Here is a 19,607-nt window from a genome sequence, read left to right as displayed (position 1 = left end):
GCTCGGAGGGTGGAGGCCGGCGAGGGCCGCGGGCCGGCGCAGCAGGCTCTCCTAGCACTCGAGGCAGGCGCCGACGACCTCCTCGCCGGTGACCCCAATCTCTCCGCGCTGCGCCGGCTCCTCTACCGGCTCAGAGCCCTCTCGTGCTCCGTTGACCTGTGCGGGACCGGGGTGATTGGGTCCTTGCGCGCGCGGTGCCGCCGGTGCGGCGCGCGGAGGGGGATCGCGCGGGTGGCCGGCGCCGTCGCCGGGGAGATCCAGGCGTGGATCGACCGCGAGACCATCGCGCGTCTCGTGGCCGCGCTGCGGCGGCTCGACGGCGGCGGGGCGGACGCCGCCCGCGCCCTCCTCGGAGAGCTCGAGGCGAGGCTGCTGTCCGTCGGCCGGTTCGACCCGCGGCTCCAGCGCGCGCTGCTGCAGCACGGCGTGTTCTCCGCCGTCGAGGCGAAGCTCAGGGACCCGGACGTGGGCGACGGGTGCGCGGCCGCGGTGCTCGCGCTGGTGCGCTTCAACAAGGACGTGTTCGTGGGGCCGGTCCTGATGGGCCCGGCCGTCGGCGCGCTGGTGGCATCCGCGTCCGACTCGCCCGCGCCGCTGCGCGCGCTCAACGGGCTCTTGGCCGCCATCCGCAGCCCACTGGTGGACGAGCTCCACGCGCGCGGCGAGCTCCCGCGGCTCGTCGCGCTGCTCTGCGCGCCCGACCCCCGCGTCCGCACGCTCGCGCTCGAGTTCGCGCTCCGCGTCGGCTACTACGGCCGCAAGGAGGTCGTGGACGCGCTGCTCGCCGAGGGCCTCGTCAAGCGCCTCCTCTGCCTGCAGCGCTCCGACGACCTCGGCGGCTCGCTCGCGGACTCCGACGACTCCTACTGCTCCCTAGAAGAGAAGCCCGACGCCAAAGGCGTCTCTCTCTTGGCCTGCCTCCTGGGGTGGCGCTGCGAGGACGACGGCGCCGCGGCGCTGGCCTCGGAGCGGCCGTTCGCAAGCGCGGTGGCGCGGTTCGCCGTGCAGGTGGAGGTGGGCGAGGGGCTGAGCCCGCGGGAGAAGCGCGAGGCGAAGCTGGAGATCCTGCGGCGGGCGCGGGAGGCGGCCGTGTCGCCGGCGGAGGAGGCCACCGTGCTCGCCGAGGTGCTCTGGGGCGCCACGCCGTAGCCGAGAGCTCCTGCCTTGACCGCTGACCTGCGGGCCCGCGTGCCGCGTACGCTGACGACTCGTGGTTGGTGGGCGCCTTTTTCTTTTTTTTTCCGTTTTGTTTTTGTTCAAGAATCTTGTTGTGAATAGTAGATCTTCCAGTGTAGATAGGACTTGGTAGTAGAGACGACTCCGATCCATGTACGTATGGATGCTGTACAAGAGAGTCAAGAGGTGACCATTTTTTAACCTGTGGAAAGAAAACTGTAGAAATGATTAGCGATGCAATGACAGTGATAGACCCTAATCCGCTGTCCTTTTAAAACACTGGAGCAGTTAAAGTTGGTGCAGGTAACCGAACTAAAAAAGCAGTGATCTGAGCATTCTTCAGTACTACTCAATTTGGATACGCTGATGGTGTTGCTGCGTTCTTCAGTATTCAGTAACAAACGTTGATGTCTCATCAGAAGAGGGGAAGAAACGGAAGCTCGATGTAGAATGGTCGCGAGAGGAGTTGGGATAAGACGTGAAGTTAACCTGGCACAATTCAATTTGGATACGCTGATGGTGTTGCTGCGTTTGTCGCGTGGATGTGGCAGTTTCCAGAGCCGCGCCGGGACCACGTAGTGCTGTGTCTCTGGCTGCCAGATGTCTACGAAGGCACGGAGCATCGGAACCTGGGACTGCTGCTACTACGAGCTCTCGGAGCAACCACTACCACCCATGTTGACTCGTTTGGCTGATCTATTTCTACTGCGTTAACCAGATCCACATCTAAACGGAGGACCAGGCAAGGAGCCAAGCCAAGCGGAGCGCATCTGATCCTTGCTCGTGTACAGTGGCTGTGGCGCAATGCATCTGCCGCCTGAGCTGCGACGTTCAGCTCGGGAAAGAGATGCAATTGCGACGGAGCAGACTGGTTGTGGTGGTGTATCGGTGAAGCTGTGAAGGCGACCTGACGACGGCGCGACGCTGAACGGCCGAAGTGCGGAGGAGAAGAATGCTCCCGCGCCTGAAAGAGGCCATCCAATCCAAGTGATGCAATCGCCCTAGGCATATCGTGGTGCATCATCATCCATGGCCTTTTTGTCTTTTAAAGGGCGGGCTTCATCATTGTCAGGACGAGCCCCGGGCCCTCGCACTCACGCTGGTCGTCTGCCCTGGACCTGAAACCTGTTTTTGCCATGGTTGGTGGTCCAATGACGGCACCTGACCTGGCACCAAGAATGGTTCATGCTGCAGCCGCAGTCGGTACGAAAAAGGCGAAGCAGGGGCTGACATCAGAAAACGCTACCAACTGGCAACTAGTATCAAGGTCATTGCTCCCAAATCCTGAGGGTCTGTTTGATATAAAGGGCTAAATTTTAACCGGGCTAAAGATTAGACATCTCCAGTAATAACGCTGATCCTCTACTTCCTATTCAAAAGCTCCCTCTATTTTTTGGAGGCTAGTTTTTTAGTCTCAATTTAAAGAGTGGCTTCTAAATCTTACCTTTTTCTTTTAATCTAAAGGGGAGATCTATTTATCAGTGGATCTTCTTTTAATCTAAAAGGCGAGACCCATTTATCAGTGGATAGAAAACTTTACGGGTAAAGGAAGAGATTTGAAGACCTTCTCAAAATGAAAGCTTTAGTAGAGAGTTTGCTAGACTGTGTTTTTTTTATTCCACCCTCCAAATTTAAGATGATAATTTATTTAGAGGGTCAACTGGAATTGCTCTTAGCCCCTCAAATGGAGAGCTAAAGTTTTGTCCCTCTTGCTGTTTGGATACATGGGTTAAAGTTTAGTCCAAAGATGTATAAAAGACTTCTTTACTCCTAATTAATGATATCTAATTAATGCTATATAAGTCTTCGTGTGGAGGGTAGAAAGAGTTTTTTTGTCATCCAGGACCATTTTTAGCCTTGGAGGGGCTAAATGGTAATAGGGGCTAAAATTTAGTACTTCACTTTTAACCTTTTTAGCCCTCCTGTTTGGTTGTCCAAAAGCTAAAATGAGGCTCTCGTTCTCCAAACACTAAAATGATACTAAAAGTGAAGGGCTAAAGTTTAAACCCCATGGAACCCAATAAACCCTGAAACAAGTGCCTCGGGAAGTCAGAATCAGGAGAATTCCTGAACAACAAACTCATCTACCAACAACTAGAATTACGCTTCCTGCAAAGAAACCTGTGCGAGTTACAGGGATGTCAGGCTGCCCTTATGCTTTTGACAACAGGCAGAGGCCGTGAGGTTAAAGACCATACGCGCTGACCCTGGTAGTCATCCGACACCACATGTCAGAGCACAGCAGTCAGTAGAAAGTAGAGTACAGTTCACCCATGGCACCTCAATATATCTCCGCAAACAAAATTTCCACCCAAACAATCTGTTGTCATATTATACACATCTTCCACTTACATGAACGGATCACATGAGTTAGCACATGACAAGGTTCTGACTTTTCCATGCGCAAAATTGAGTGTATTTTACAAGCTACCACCACCAAATCCCCCAGTCGATGATGAAGGGGGCAAACACGATATGAATGAATGATTTCTGCAAAGTTTAACATGAAGCCAACATTACACGACAACCTGTTAGTCAAACCAGCCCCGCCCATACCATCCACGGGAGCGCATGAACTGAAAAGTTATGAATCGTAGTACCACCATCTGGCTCCCTGAAGTTCCCTTTCCATGCAGGGGAGAATACCAAGTTCACAAGGTCAGAGATTGCAGATCTAGCTATACACATCTTGAAGATTTCAGATAAGTTGGAGCGGTGTGGTTTCAGGTGATGATATGAAGAAAGATGACGTCAAGGAACTAGAGATCTGTGATATCACGCCTTGCTCCCGAGAGAGCTCATGTATGTCTCTGACAATGTCAAAGACAGCTTCCGGCTGAGCCAATTTCAGTGCATTTTCTGACATCTTTTTCAATTCCTCTGAGTCTGGACCAAACCAACGGGCAACAAGACTAGCAGTTTCCTTGGGGCTTTTGGAGAACACGCCTGCACCATTGTCCACAACATAAGGGACGTTGCCAACTTCCTGTCATGTAAAGCACAAGCGTATGTGAGAACATATTGATGAAAATAATTCCTGGCTTCATGTTTAATATATTGCACTCAATCATGATATAATTATTTCATGAAGAAATGCTTTAGTAAGAGAGATATGTGTAAGCGAATAAAGCCAGCAGCGGTTTAGCAGGAGCGAGGACAAAGTTTATGTTCCCACAAGATTAAACTTTTCTTAAAATGTAGATATGGCACATTGGAAAAAAAAAAACTTTAGATGGAATGACTGTATAACAAAATAATACCCATAAAAAAGCAATGTTACACAGCATCAAAACAAGGTAGCATCCATGCAAGCTTGTAACAACACTGTTTCAGACAAATTACGCAGGGTAGGCCCTTTCTTAAGGAGATCATAAATGCAGGAAGACATACTCTTGCATGCTCATTGTAACAATATAAATCCATCGACTGCAGAAAGATAGTAGGCACAAACCTGTCCGGGTATGAAATCATTAAGGATTATAGGAAGACCCCTTATTAAGGCTTCAGCAATTGTACCTGGTCCAGCCTAAGGAACCAAACAACAGAAGAGAAGCAAAATAAGAAATAAACCAAAATCTTCAAAGGGAGCAACATTATAAGAATCCAGAACAGTAAGATGGTATACCTTTGTTATAATACAATCACAAGCACCCATCCACTTCTCCATTTGGGTCTCAAATCCTCTAATCTGTTGGTAAAAGAAACCGACAGTGCATACTATTTGGATCCTTCATAAAGAAGAATAAAAAGAAGCAGCTCTGAATTATACCTTTACTGGTATTTTCCATTCAAGTGCCTGTAGGGAGGAGCTTAGTGTTTTGTTCCGACCACAAATGACAATAAGCTGCCCAATTGGCTTTCCTTGTTCTTTGTCAAACAATGATTCTCCAAGGGCTTTTGCAGTCTTCTTGACAGGACCCATGCCCTCTCCACCTCCCATGAGCAGCACTGCAGGAAGCTCAGGATCCAATTCAAGTTCCTTTCTCAATTCATCCTGGTGAGTAATTGGTTTCACACACACACAAAAAGATATCTTCTGAGTTTCAAAGAAAATTAGTGACAACAAATATTTGTATTTAGACACATCAATGCACAGACAAATATTGATCTGTTTTCTTGAAATTTGAACAGTGATGCTTTTAGGTACACAGTATATTCATTAAACACAACAGGCCAGAACCTTGTAAAATAGATTTCTCAGCCTTTTGAAAGATTACGTATGATTCAAATTAAAATGAGCTGGAATAGAAAAATTATAATTAGGGTGAACTAGATACCTTAACAAGAACTGCACGGCAAAACGATGGTCGAATTGGAAGACCGAACACACGGATTTGAGAAGGTTGTAGGTCATCCAATGCCGCCCTCTTGGCAACTTCTTCTGAGGGGCAGTAACATCTATTCACATTGGCATGGAACCTGTATTTTTTTATTGTCAGATCAAGTCAACAAAATGCTTAACAACTTTCAGGTTTTCCTTATGATAGCTGAACATACCATGTAGGGTGGCAAGTGTTGAGGTCTGTGATAACGGTTACAAAGACTACTCTGTTTTGCAGGCCTTGCCATTTGAGCACCCACAGAGGAATGTGTTGCATGAGGGGGTGGACACTAATTATGATGTCTGGCTTGTACTTCTTCAGTCCAGCCTCCACCTTCCTTCATCCATAAACAAGAAACCATTAGGAAAAAAATAAGTATAAGCAAACAGTACATTTGGCAAGCTAGGAAAAAAATAAGTATAAGCAAACAGTACATTTGGCAAGCCATCAGATCATGGTATACAAAAATGAAACAATTATATCCAATGAAAGAGAGACAATTCTGAAAGCACATATGTTAACATTGCACAAGGAATTGCAGAACTGCCATGAATTACAAATTTACAGTAACCCCCCAAGAACGAAAAAGTAACCACACTCATTTCGTGCCAGAGTGGCCAATTTGGTGGCTTCATGCACATGGCACCAATTGAATTTGTAGAGACCCTTCATGCTACTGTCCTACACCCTGCCAAGTGCCAACTCATACCACCACCAAGTTGCTAATTGTTTCACCTCACTAGCAGTTTATTTGTAACTGCATTTCAGTTGCGAAAATTCCATACAATATTTTCAGTTGCGAATTCCATACAATATATTGCAGTGACTTCAGCATCTATATTTTAGCTTCTGTAGACACGGTCCAACCTCACAATTTGATGATTGCACTCAAGAGAATGGGCTGGGGACTATAAAATTACTGTCCCAGAATCACGCGTTTAGATCCGACATTATAATAGAAGCATAAGCGATACTGACAAAACTTCTGGGCCATTAGAAAAATCAGTGATTAGGTGATCAATGTGCAGTATGCCACCAGCAACAGCAACATGGATACAAACCAGAATTCATTTTTTTTTCTATATAATCCCGAAGCAGAGAGTGAAACGAGGAAAACCTTCCAAGAATGAATCAACCTCCCAAAAGCGAAGTTCTTGGATTGTGCAAGAGGGGTGAAAAACATCCTTACTTGGCATAGAATGAGGCGAGAGCCGCGAGGTAGAAGCAATGGACCCATCTAGGCGAGGTGCTGTGGAAGGCCACTTTCCAGAGCTGCACATGCTTCACCATGAACTTGTATGAGTTCTCCATGTTGTTGAGCGGCCAGCCGGCGTGATCCTTGCACAGATCCTTGACGAAGACCTGCCATTCGCAAATAATTACAAAATCGTCAGTGCCAGTTGACAGATTCCAGCTCACCAAGTGGCGTATTATTTCAATTTGAAAATATTACTACAATAAATGGAACTTGAAATTCTGCAAAGAGCGCACCCGGTACTCGTCGCCGAACTCGATCCGGAAGGCGTCCTTGATGGCCTCCGCGGAGGCGCGGTGGCCGCCGCCGGTGTCGCTCATGAGGATGAGGACGTTCTTGGCGCGGTTGGCCCCGAGCTGGACGAGCTCGACGGTGCCCTCCTCCTCCTCCCAGAAGGGCTCGTCGTCGTCCTCGGGCCCGCAGAGCGAGGATACCGAGGCGGACGAGGACGCGCCGTCCCCGCGTGCCCGGCCCGCGGAGGAGAGCTCGCCGGCGTAGGTGAGGCTCTTGCGCAGCTTGCGCCTCATCCGCTGCTGGTTGTGGTACGCCGCGACGGTCTCCAGCACCGTCTCCCGGATCGACCGCCCCCGCGGCGACGCCATGGACGCCGCCATCGCGGGGCAGGAGAGGGGAGCCGGGGCAGCGAGCCGTCCGGATTCGCTCGCGGCGTGGGGGGTGGGGGGGGGGGGGAGAGGCGAGTGGGACGCAGGAGAGAGAAGAAGAAGAAGGGGGGCGTTTAAAATTGGGGATCGGAGGGAGCGGAGGGGACGGGGTCCGAGCTGGCACGGCCGCGCCCGGGCGAGGAAGACAACTGGAATTGGAGGTTGGGGCGGGTGGTGGTTGCTGTCGCGTGTTTTTATGCGAGGAGCTCGGCCCTCGGCCCTCGCCTCCGCCTGTGTTGTTGTTGGTTGCTCTTGCTTGGGGGGACCTCATGATCGGGAATTTGAAGGAGCTGCTCCGAGTCTGGCGTCTCTAGCGTCTCGTGATTGATGGAATTCGCGGGGTCCTACGTGAAAAGAGTAGGCTAATGAAGTAATGATCAGCTCCGCTGCACCAGGAAACCTAATTCTTTGGAGCAAAAGTAGAACACACCCTGTCCGGTCAGAACAAATAATTGTTTGGATATATATATATATATATATATATATATATAAAAAAGTCAGCTTTTGGTAGAAAAAATAGCGCTTCAAGCATCGCAGAAAATAAGTAATTCCATGCTGACCAGCGATTGGTTGAGCCAACGCAACACGTGTATGTGCTTTCAGACTGACCCCAATTGTCAGGCATGTTTGTGATGTCAACATGTGTACAACCAAGCACAATTCCCTGACGGCTGATTCCCCAACCCCAAGGTGCGCACAAGGCAAGAGATTATGCTAACGAACAAGCTAATAATTATGCGCATCAAAACGCAAGGAGATCTTAATTGTGCGATCCACGCCCACGCTACCGCGTGAGCGCCACTACCGTCGTTTCGTTTGCTTCCCTCCCTTTCTTTCAGATAAAAGGAGCCGTCATCTTCTCCCTTTCAAGGCGTCAATTCCGAAAAGGAAAAAGAAAAACGGAAGAACTGATGCCGCCACTGGCCACAGCCCACAGGCCTGTTCAACGGAAGTGCAGAAAATAGCTGATGGTGACCGGGTGCAAATACTGGTATTCTCGAGGGTCTCCCGTGCAAAAGCAGGCGAATCGTCGTGGCATCAGAAAAAGATCCGGCGGGACAGGAACGTGGTGGGGTGCCATGGCCTGGATGGCCGCGCTGTCGCCGCGCCCGGATTCCGGAATAATTCCCAGGGATTTAGCGATTATTCCCGGTCTAGGCGAGGTCCCAGTCTTCCCAAGTCCCACCGCCATTCGCCTGGGCGCTCGCCACCCCACCCACACAGCCGTGCGGCCGTGCGCGGCTTGGGCGTAGTCGTAGGGGCGAAGGAAAACCAAACGGGGTTGAGTTGAGTCGGGTCCAAGTCTTGTCTTGCCCTACATAGATGGGGGGTGTGTTGACGGGAGGGCCACCTCTCTGCTTGGATCGGATGGATTACGTGCAAGACTGGTGTCTGGTGCGCGCGCGGCATATATAGCTTGGAAGCTTGGAGAACGTTCCTCCTCTCGGCGTTCATTCCCGTTGCCGTTTCGAAGGGTCCGTCCCTTCGTGGCTTGCTTGACGCACGCTTGAGCCATCCGGATAACAATCTTTTCTTGGGGGGTGGGGGATCGGCAAAACGAGCTGGAAGGGTGAAAGACGATCGAGGAAATGAAGCGAAAACTATTTGCTTGCCTTTTGGACGTCATAGGACGTCCGTTTTTGTCCTATCCCTCTCATCAGATCTTAAAGCATCCACTCGTCGGCGTCGTGAGTGCCGGCAAAGAGTCGGTTCCGTCAAGTTTCGTACAGACCTGCCGGAACCGAATTGGCCGATCGGTACGCGGAAGTTAGCGGGAAGCCTGTCAGTTGCCGCAATGTTATTCCTCGTCGTTGCCACGCGGTCAATCCGCGTCACGTCATGCAGCGACTTCTGAGAGCTTAATTTTGTTTTTTGCTAGACTGACTGATTGGTGTAATCGTAGCTCCCGGCGCCATGGCATCTACCCTTCATCTGCGAGATGCGCATTGGTGGAGGTCCACGTCTAGTAATAGCGTATCCATGGACCAATCGGGGCGGGGGAGTGTGGAGATCAAGCCGAGGACGTACAACTGTCAAAGACCCAACGAGAGAGAAGAAGAAATGTCAGAAATGGAGTAGCCGCACAAGATGTTCCAGTCAAGCAAATAAAACGTCAAAACGAAACGGATGGACACGCCTGGTGTGGAACAGTGCAAACGGATTGATGGGTGGGCTCGATAGAACATGGAGGCCCAACGAGTACTGACTTCCACGAGCCCACACACTCTCAGCCCAGTTCCGAGACGGGCCTCATGGGTCCTTACCGAACTAGATATTCGGCAGGATACGAGCCCAAATAGGCCTAGCTGCTCTGGGCCTCATCGACTTTTGTATCCGTGGTCGGTCCGTTGTATGGCGCAGCGCAAATACAAAAATGTAACGTCTCGCAAGTGCTTCCGGAATCCGGCCCCTGGATTAGCAATCAGATACTTAAAAAATGGGTGCCTTTTGGTATGATTGAGTCATCAACCATTATACAATGGCGTGTCGCCCATTGCAGGCCCAGGATGATGGCATGGCGTCGTCCTAGTGCCAACAGTTTTTCACGAAACCTGGAGCAATCTATACAATTTCTCTTGCAGCATTTAAAAATACTTCAGATCTTAGAAGCGATCCTGATGTTGTAGAGAGATAATGCGAGGCCGCATCAGTTTTTCTGTTTCTTCTTCGTTAGAGCCAGTACCACTCTACTGGTGCGGTGGCATTGGCTTCGTTGATGAGTCGCCTGTGCAGTTCAGAGAATCAGAGTGGAGCAAGCTTCCAGTTTAAGTGTTCCTCAGCTTGATTACCACGGAGAACATATCGGAAGAAGAACCGAAGCATTGGTCTTTAATCCATTCAGCCGTGTTTTTTCCCCTCTCGGACACGAATCCATGTAGCTGTAGAGTAGGATCAAGTTAGCTGCATTGCACTTAAACCCTGTCAGACCTTCTTCAGCGCCCAGCCAAGTAACCAGCAAGCAGCTTGTCCGGTGCGAAGCAGCCGCTGCGCACTTCAAGCCCCAGAGCAGTGCACACTTCGATGTTCAGTCTTCAATCACCCTGACGGTAACGCTGTCGTCTATCGATCGGCAATTCGGCCGGCTCGTGCGCTGAAACTGCTGTGGCCGCGGGAACGGAAACAGCTGACGCCGAATGGAGTGACCTCTGCCTGCGCGCGAAGGCGCCGCCTGAGTTTAGTTAATTATACCCGGCGCGCAGAGGCGAAAACGGCTACCGCTCCTGCCGTCGCCGGTCGCCATCGGCGGAAATCCGGTGGTGTCGCCGAGGAATCAACGCGACACCGGCGGCGCCGTGCTATCCGTCTGCTGCTGACCGCAGGCAGGCCGGAGAAAGAAGAATAGACGAGGAAAACTACAGGCGACGGATAAGGGCGCCGCTATCCCAGAAACCGCGAGCACGCCACGTCAGCGCCGCTACCTTGTCTTCCCTCAAATTTCACGCATCCCACTTGGCATTCCCGTTGGACCAATCCTCCTGGTTTTCTTTCCTTCATTTTTTTTTTCTGTTGCGAGATTGGACTGGATCACACGAGTTCACAACCATCTTAGCTTGCAATTTTTTTTTGAAGAAAAACATATTAGCTTGCTTATGACAACCAACACAGCTTGATTATGTGAACAATGGTGTCTCAAAAAAAAAAATAACGAGGAATGAGCCCACTTAGCAGCGAAGGCAAACCAAAATCCAATTCATTTTCCTTTTGAAAATCTTAAATTCAATTCACTCTCATTGCCCTCAATTTGCTCCATTCGGGTGTCACCTGCTGGCCTTCCGTGCACACCCGAGACCCGACAGACAGCTCCGACGCAGCTATATAAACTCGGCACCTCCGAAGACCGGCAGAAAGAAAGAAAGAGTACACTGCACCGCACACAGCACACCAGAGGCACACGCTGACACGCATCTGCACAAGCTCCACACCGCCAACTTCCTTCCGGCTCCTCGAGTGCTAAGCGCTTCGGCCGCAGCATTTCGTCCGACAATGGCGATCCTGTCGGACGCCGCCACACAGGTGCTCGTCCCGCTCGCCGCGGTCGTCGGCATCGCCTTCGCCGTCGCGCAGTGGGTGCTCGTCTCGCGCGTCAAGCTCTCGCCGTCCGCGAGCGCCGGCGCCAGGGACAAGGACGTGCTCGGCGACTCGCTCATCGAGGAGGAGGAGGGACTCAACGACCACAACGTCGTCGTCAGGTGCGCCGAGATCCAGAACGCCATCGCCGAAGGTGAGCGCGCTGCCGGCCTTAATTAATGATCCGGGACGACTTGCTTCGTCGCCGGCTGGTTTGGTGCACACATGTGCCGCCTGACACTAACCCTGATGCGCAGGAGCGACATCGTTCCTCTTCACCGAGTACCAATACGTCGGCATCTTCATGTCCATCTTCGCCGTCGTCATCTTCGTCTTCCTAGGCTCCGTCGAGGGGTTCAGCACGAGGAGCCACCCCTGCACGTACAGCAAGGACAAGGAGTGCAAGCCCGCTCTCTTCAACGCCCTCTTCAGCACCGTCTCCTTCCTGCTCGGGGCCATCACCTCCGTGGTGTCTGGCTTCCTCGGGATGAAGATCGCCACGTACGCCAACGCCCGGACCACTCTGGAGGCCAGGAAAGGCGTCGGCAAGGCCTTCATCACCGCGTTCCGCTCGGGCGCGGTGATGGGGTTCTTGCTGGCGTCGAATGGCCTCCTGGTGCTTTACATCGCCATCAACCTGTTTAAGCTGTATTACGGCGACGATTGGGAGGGTCTGTTCGAGTCCATCACCGGGTATGGCCTTGGTGGATCTTCAATGGCGCTGTTTGGAAGGGTGGGAGGCGGGATCTACACGAAGGCGGCCGACGTGGGCGCTGATCTTGTTGGCAAAGTTGAGAGGAACATTCCTGAAGATGACCCCAGGAACCCCGCTGTAAGTTTCTTGATTTTCCAGTGCATCTATTCATCGATTTGATCTGATTGACACGCAGCTTCTTCATTTTTCATGTGGTGGAAGTTTTCTCAACTCTTACCATTACAAGCATAACCAATTTCTTCCTTCGTCTTACTGTCACGGTTTAATTTTTTAAGTGTCGTATAAAATGATTACTTAATCTACGATTTTAGGTCTAAAAAAATTCACAGCAGCTCAGCAGCAATAAGACATCCATTCAATGGTTTATTGGCACCGCTTTTACTGAACTTGACATGTAAAAGTTGCTTCCAAAAAAAAAAAACTTGACATCTAAAAGGGAAATGCTTTACTGAACTTGCAACTTCTGTTTCTCAGGTGATTGCTGACAACGTCGGAGATAACGTTGGTGACATCGCTGGAATGGGGTCGGATCTCTTTGGGTCATATGCTGAATCTTCCTGCGCCGCCCTTGTCGTGGCATCCATTTCCTCATTCGGGGTCAACCATGATTTCACTGGGATGTGCTACCCGCTGCTAGTCAGCTCCGTCGGCATCATTGTCTGCTTGATCACCACGCTCTTTGCAACCGACATCTTTGAGGTAAAGGCTGTAAAAGAGATTGAGCCTGCACTGAAGAAGCAGCTCATCATTTCGACAGCCCTGATGACTGTCGGCATCGCGCTGATCAGTTGGTTGGCACTCCCAGCTAAATTCACAATCTTCAATTTTGGCGAACAGAAAGAAGTTAGCAACTGGTAAGTTAGTTGCTTGCTGCTTTTTTGTTCCTAGTTTGTTTCATGAAATGCATTATCTTCTGAATTCTGATAATTGCAACGACGACACCACATTGCAGGGGATTGTTCTTATGTGTTGCCATTGGTCTCTGGGCTGGCTTGATCATTGGATACGTAACAGAATACTATACTAGCAATGCATACAGGTAAGAGATTCTGCAGTTCACTGATACAAAAAATAAAAATAAAACCCATCAACTAGGTGGTGGTGCTCTAATCCATGGTGCTAACTGCTCACTTGCTACGCTGCAGCCCTGTGCAGGATGTCGCCGATGCCTGCAGAACTGGTGCCGCCACCAATGTCATATTCGGCCTTGCTCTGGGATACAAGTCCGTCATAATCCCCATCTTCGCTATTGCTGTTGGCATCTACGTCAGTTTCACCATTGCCGCGATGTATGGAATTGCCGTGGCTGCTCTCGGCATGTTGAGCACAATTGCGACTGGTCTTTCCATTGATGCTTACGGTCCTATCAGTGACAATGCCGGTGGCATTGCTGAGATGGCCGGGATGAGCCACAGGATTCGTGAGAGGACTGACGCACTCGATGCTGCTGGGAACACGACAGCTGCCATCGGAAAGGTAATTCAGATATATTTCAGCTACCTGTTTGTTCCAAGAACAATGATAAAAAGAACAGTTATAATATTTGGAAAAAAAATTGTTTTCCGTTGCAGGGATTCGCCATTGGATCAGCTGCTCTGGTGTCGCTGGCCCTGTTCGGCGCGTTCGTGAGCAGGGCCGGGGTGAAGGTGGTAGACGTGCTGTCCCCGAAGGTGATCATCGGCCTGGTGGTGGGCGCCATGCTCCCCTACTGGTTCTCGGCCATGACGATGAAGAGCGTGGGCAAGGCGGCCCTGGAGATGGTGGAGGAGGTCCGGCGGCAGTTCAACACCATCCCGGGGCTGATGGAGGGCACGGGCAAGCCGGACTACGCCAACTGCGTCAAGATCTCCACCGACGCCTCCATCAAGCAGATGATCCCGCCGGGGGCGCTGGTGATGCTGACACCCCTGGTGGTGGGCACCTTCTTCGGCGTGCAGACGCTCTCGGGCGTCCTCGCCGGCGCCCTGGTCTCCGGCGTGCAGGTGGCCATCTCCGCCTCCAACACCGGCGGCGCCTGGGACAACGCGAAGAAGTACATCGAGGCGGGGGCGAGCGAGCACGCGCGGGCGCTGGGCCCCAAGGGCTCCGACTGCCACAAGGCGGCGGTGATCGGGGACACCATCGGGGACCCGCTCAAGGACACGTCCGGCCCGTCGCTCAACATCCTCATCAAGCTCATGGCCGTCGAGTCCCTCGTCTTCGCGCCATTCTTCGCCACCCACGGCGGCATCCTCTTCAAGCTCTTCTAGATGGTCCCTGAGGAAGCAGCAGAGCTCAGCTCCCGCGGATGATTTGGGATTACTCTGATTCTGATCCGGCGAAGGTCAATAAAGCCAACCCCTGCAGAGGACGGTGCTAGTTGTTCTCCTTGTAGATAATTTGTAGATTAAGTTTACCGTGCGTGTCACCTTTCTACCTGAGGGTGTTCATAGGTATGTAACATGTGTGTGCATATTTTGCTTGGCGAATATAATATGAGCACTGATCATTGATCAGTGATGGTTAATGATCTGAATCTTCTTCTGAAGAAAAAAGAAAGAACAGGGGCAAAGTATATCTATCGATCGTCTATGTTGTTGTCGTGAGAAGGAAGACTTGGGTTGGGCCTGATACAAGGCATCCTCAGTCTGGCCCAGTCCAGCTTGACCAGATCTGACGACACCAAAGGAAATACGGCCCCGCCGAGACCGAAGGGGCAGAAGGCCCACGTACTCCATCCAATAAAGCCGCGAGGTCCATGACACGTAGGCTCATCAATGCTCGGTCGCATTGGCTCTCCGGCAATCGGAATTTCTCCTGCTGCTACCGTCCAGGCGCACGGGGGCGCTGCCTGCCTGGCTTGTTCTCGTCTCCAACGACGCCACCGCCGATTTCAGAGCAATACGGATCAGGTTAAATAACTGACCCGTCCGCCGCGCTCTTCGATTCCAGTTCCAACGGGAAGAGCGGCGCCGGGAAAGGAGGAGAGGGCAAGGGGAGCCATGGGTAACGCGTCGTCGATGCTGACCCAGTACGACATCGAGGAGGTGCAGGAGCACTGCAACTACCTCTGTGAGCAGCCATAGACGCCTTCTGTCTCTCCGGATTGATGCCCTTTCTGCTACTGTTGTACTGTTTGGTTCGGTGATTGCGGTTTTTTTTAATGGAACGACGCTGATGGGTTCTTGAACAGTCTCGCAGCAGGAGATCGTGTCCCTGTACGAGCGGTTCTGCCAGCTGGACCGCAGCGCCAAGGGCTTCATCTCCGAGGACGAGTTCCTCTCCATCCCCGAGTTCTCCCTCAACCCGCTCTCCAAGGTCCGATCCACTTCCTTTATCCTGCTTTCAGAGAGCTACTAATTTGCTGTAGTGCCTAACACTGAAGATAAGGTTTTAGTCCTGCGAATCTAAAACCAAAATACAAAGGAGGGACAGAAGACACCTTACCGATTGTTAGCCACTATTGCAAGCATTAGGTACCTAAGCAATTGTAGCACAATTTACCCATATCAGATGTACAGATAGTTCGCTTAGTTAATCTTCTCATGGATGGGTGGGCAACTGTACTGTGTTTCTCTTTGGACATGTTCAGTCGGGTTCCCCGAGATGTGCAGTATATTGCTGCCCTGCAGAGTTGCTGAAGAACATCTTCAGCTGTGCTGACAAGAACAACTTCACCAAGAGGATGCACAGCTAGAGCACTATACATAAAACCTGAGTGTACGTCTAAGCTTTTGTGGCAGAGTATGCCATCACACTCTGAATCAGTACCGTGCAATGTAAGAAATCACTTCCAACAAGAAGTTAACTAACTCGAGATTAAACATATAGCTACTTCAGTTTCCTTTGCCACTCTACTAGTTTGTGGATATCAAAAGTTACTGACAAAGTTCTACCAGGACAAACACTGTCTTGATTCAAATGATTCAACCAATATGTTGCTCTCGATTGCCATTTTGAGTTTCTCCTTATTTGTTTTCAGAGGTTGCTACGTATGGTTGATGGGTTGAACTTTAAGGATTTTGTTGCCTTTCTTTCTACTTTCAGTGCAAAGGCCAGCCTTCGGCAGAAGATCGAACGTAATCCCTAACTATCATGTTTGCATTTCGTTATTTGATCTTAAAAGCAACAGGACTTTGAATGAGGAAGTCCTCAGTCTTAGTGACTCGCTCAAATTTTCCTTTTCTGTGAAGCAGTGATATTTAAGGTTTACGACATTGATGGCAAGGGAAAAGTAACCTTCAAGGACCTGCTAGAAGTTTTACGGGACCTAACAGGGTCATTCATGTCCGATGAACAAAGAGAGGTGCTCGCATGTCATTCCACAAAATTTTGTACTATTTTGTTACCAATGTTATGCGATCGTTTCTATTAATTTGTTATCTTTAGTTCGTGACATTTGCAAGTGGACATAGTTTGTTTCAAAAGAGACACTGACACTAAACTATAGATTCTTTTAGAGTTGCAAAGTGGAAATAGCATGGTTTGTAGTCCATTTATGTGCACTGTATAAAGATAATTTGCACAGATTTTGGAATGTGATTAAAATAAGAGTTTAGGAGGCCATATTGTATTCCTAAGAGATGAAAATCCAGAAATATACTCTTTATATGCATTCTTAACCTGCAACAAGTATTCTCTCTGACCATTTTTTATAGTAAACAAAGGAGTCATTTTGATTTTCCTCATTCTTGTCCAATTTCTGTTCAGAAGTGTCGGCGTTTCGTACCGCCGACTAATTTGTGTTTGCGCATCTGGCCCGAATGGGTGCAAGGATGACGTAGAGATTTATACCGGTTCGGACGGAGTGTCCCTGCGTCCAAGTCGAGCTGCTTGCACTGGTTTACAGTAGGGGTTACAAACGGACGAGAGAGGGAACAGCTCCCAAGTCTCCGATGGCGAAGTGCTGTGTGGATGAGTGAATGTTGTCCAAAAATCCGTCCCACCTATGGGGTCCTCCCCTTCCTTTTATATGCCAAGGGGCAGCGGTCGGATACGCGCGCGAGAGAGAAAGGTCGCCGGGATCCCGCTTTTCCTCCTCCCTGCGTGTGGTACCCACTGGTCATGTAGATGATGATGGGGTGTCCCTACACCGCTCCCTGGCGCGACGTGCGACGGGCATCTCAATAGGGAGGGCGGTACGGGCTCCCCGGCGTGTTTGGTGGGCGACGTGCACCTCGACAAGACGGGCGCCGTGAGCCCCCGGTGCGTTTTACGGCTTGACATCCAGTGCGGCGGATGACTGGGGCTTGCGGTAATGGCCTGTCCTCTCCAGAAGTTGTGTCGAGGCACGTCCTTACTTGCCTCACTCCGGAGGTTTGACCCCCGGCACGACCTGTCATTCCGTAAGACCCTGAGGGCCCCACATCCCTGCGACGAGTACAGTCGAATCCGTTCCCTCAGGGTCGGGCGAGGCCTCGCCCGAGCCCGCACCCTCAGGGTCGGGCGAAGCGGGGCTTCTCTCACAGGGGTCGGGCGAGGCGGAGCCCGTCCTCTGGTGGTCGGACGAGGTGGCTCATGTCCTTCTTCTGGGCTAGGTATTGGGCCGTTGGTGTCTTTCCTTCCGGTAGCCGTCCGTGGCCATGCGACAGCCTTGATTAGGCTGAGCCGCATATTGCGGGAGAGCTAAATTGTAATTAGCTTTCTGAGGAACATACTTAGGAGAGTCCATGATATTCGCCCCCATAAAAAGCAGTACGTCTTCGATAGCTTCTTAATTTCAAAATGTTAGTATGACATGGTTTAACTAAATTGTGTTTGTATATGCTATACCTTTTGTATTTTCTTCAAAGGTGTCTATGGTGTTCAGAACTGACTACAGGTTTCAGAAGCTAGTGAAATGGTCATAGTTTCGCACCGAAAATGTTTAACGCAAGAACACTAGCTCAATTTTTCTTTTCATGAAAAGATAAAGAGGTACCACTGGTTATATAAATTGTGAGTTACCAAAATTTGGTACCTATGATATCTAATTAATATATTTTGGTAAATTTCTGAGAACCGTAAAAAGGCTCTTGTGTAATTTTTTTGAATATATGGAAGTAGAATATCAATGTGAGACAAATCATATTATGATGCCTTGCAGCAAGTAGTAACTAAGGTACTAGAAGAAGCGGGGTACACAAAGGATTGCTCATTTTCAGTAGAAGATTTTATCCAGGTACAGGAACCCTTTTCTGTCTCCTCAGCATACCTTCGGTATCTATTATGCTCCAATATGCTTACTATACTACTATACTACTGCAGGTAGTACTTATGAGAATAGATCTTTTTGGACAATAAGTCTTTTGTATGTACTTCTAGACCTTGTCTGAAAACATCTTGTGCTGCTGTTTCAGATTATCGACCATCCTGGGCTAAAGATGGAGGTGGAAGTGCCAATTGATTAGTGAAAACACTGCAGATTTCAGAAAATTAGTTTAATCTGCAAGGACATAGTGTCCATACTCGATGACATGTAACAGGATAATGAGCACCCACTTTAATCGTACTATTTGCGACCAGTTCACGTGCCTAAATTTTAGTTTACTCTGATGCAACAACTAGCTCTCGTCTTTGTTTAGCCCTTGTGGATGCAGTAATCCTTGTCTACTTCTCAGGATTCAATAACGAAAATTTTTGCCTTGTACAGTTGTACTTAAATGAGATTTAAGTTGATTCCATGATGATACTTGGAGCGCGGCGATCTTGTGGCTGGCGGACCAAGATTTCTATGTTCGCTCACATAACTCTTGGGCCCGAAGCAAAGGCTCATCCGACTAACAACAGTTCAACGACCTCTTCGCTCCCGGCGATTGCGGCGGCGGCTCGCGCCGCACATTTTTCCCGCCGGCCGCCGGAGACGTCCTCTCGGCAGGGCACGCCCTCCTCGATCCCTGCCGTGCTTCTCCCAGCTTGCAGCTGCCACCTGTAATCGTGTTCGCCACATCTCGTATTCATCCATCGAGCCCGATCGGCGAGTTCAGCTCTGGCAGCTGCGCAAGCGAATCATCCAGTTTAATAGAGCAATAGCCTCTGCGCCTGCTTTCCGTCTTGCCAAACAGTGATGGAATCAGAGCTTCCAATGTTTATTTTTCTTTCGTTTTTTTTTTGTTTTTTGCCCCCGAGACCTCAAACTCGCCTCTGAAGCTCTGTGTCTTGCCATATAGTCCACGAACTGAAACTCACCACTGACCTTTGAGCCTACCAAGCTCAGTGGAGGTAAGACCGTAGCCCGTAGGAGTACCATAACAACTTCTTGATACAATTCTAAACTGTTTGCAGGTGCAGGGCGCATGACCTCCATTGCGAAAACTGACGAGCAATGGTGAGACCGTCAGAGTTGGAGATCATGGGGAATACTGGGTTGATGTCGGCTGTCGGCAATAATTGGCGCCTCAAAATTTTGGCACAAAACAAACAGACATAAAATCCCGCAGGATCGATGGGCA

General features: G+C 50.3%; 3 protein-coding genes across 4 annotated transcripts; 2 read left to right on the top strand and 1 right to left on the bottom strand.

Moving 5' to 3' along the window:
• Positions 1-3,463: 3,463 nt before the first annotated feature.
• Positions 3,464-7,618, bottom strand: LOC112873981 (probable monogalactosyldiacylglycerol synthase 3, chloroplastic). The gene is made up of 8 exons (XM_025937107.1): positions 6,990-7,618; positions 6,688-6,860; positions 5,674-5,835; positions 5,454-5,595; positions 4,946-5,170; positions 4,802-4,864; positions 4,628-4,702; positions 3,464-4,162 (listed from the first exon to the last, which is right to left on the bottom strand). The coding sequence occupies exons 1-8, from the start codon at positions 7,365-7,367 to the stop codon at positions 3,875-3,877; spliced, it is 1,506 nt and encodes a 501-aa protein (XP_025792892.1). The 5' UTR covers positions 7,368-7,618; the 3' UTR covers positions 3,464-3,874.
• A 3,781-nt stretch (positions 7,619-11,399) lies between these two features.
• Positions 11,400-14,704, top strand: LOC112901085 (pyrophosphate-energized vacuolar membrane proton pump-like). The gene is made up of 6 exons (XM_025969920.1): positions 11,400-11,637; positions 11,741-12,315; positions 12,673-13,052; positions 13,151-13,237; positions 13,344-13,674; positions 13,770-14,704. The coding sequence occupies exons 1-6, from the start codon at positions 11,400-11,402 to the stop codon at positions 14,445-14,447; spliced, it is 2,289 nt and encodes a 762-aa protein (XP_025825705.1). The 3' UTR covers positions 14,448-14,704.
• Positions 14,705-14,967: 263 nt separating this feature from the next.
• On the top strand, positions 14,968-18,801 carry LOC112901095 (calcineurin subunit B-like). 2 transcript variants are annotated; one of them, XM_025969938.1, is made up of 7 exons: positions 14,968-15,112; positions 15,147-15,249; positions 15,371-15,495; positions 16,160-16,256; positions 16,374-16,483; positions 18,263-18,337; positions 18,516-18,801. In XM_025969938.1, exons 2-7 carry the CDS (start codon positions 15,180-15,182, stop codon positions 18,564-18,566), a joined length of 528 nt encoding a protein of 175 aa, XP_025825723.1. In that variant the 5' UTR covers positions 14,968-15,112; positions 15,147-15,179; the 3' UTR covers positions 18,567-18,801. The 2 variants fall into 2 exon arrangements, with proteins under 2 accessions (XP_025825723.1, XP_025825715.1); XM_025969930.1 differs by having other exon boundaries at positions 14,968-15,249.
• The last annotated feature ends 806 nt before the right edge of the window (positions 18,802-19,607 follow it).

Source organism: Panicum hallii, chromosome 1 (genome assembly GCF_002211085.1).
Source record: "Panicum hallii strain FIL2 chromosome 1, PHallii_v3.1, whole genome shotgun sequence".
NCBI lineage: Eukaryota > Viridiplantae > Streptophyta > Magnoliopsida > Poales > Poaceae > Panicum > Panicum hallii.
Note: the sequence above shows the minus strand (reverse complement) of the source record. Positions and strands in the feature narration are given on the sequence as shown.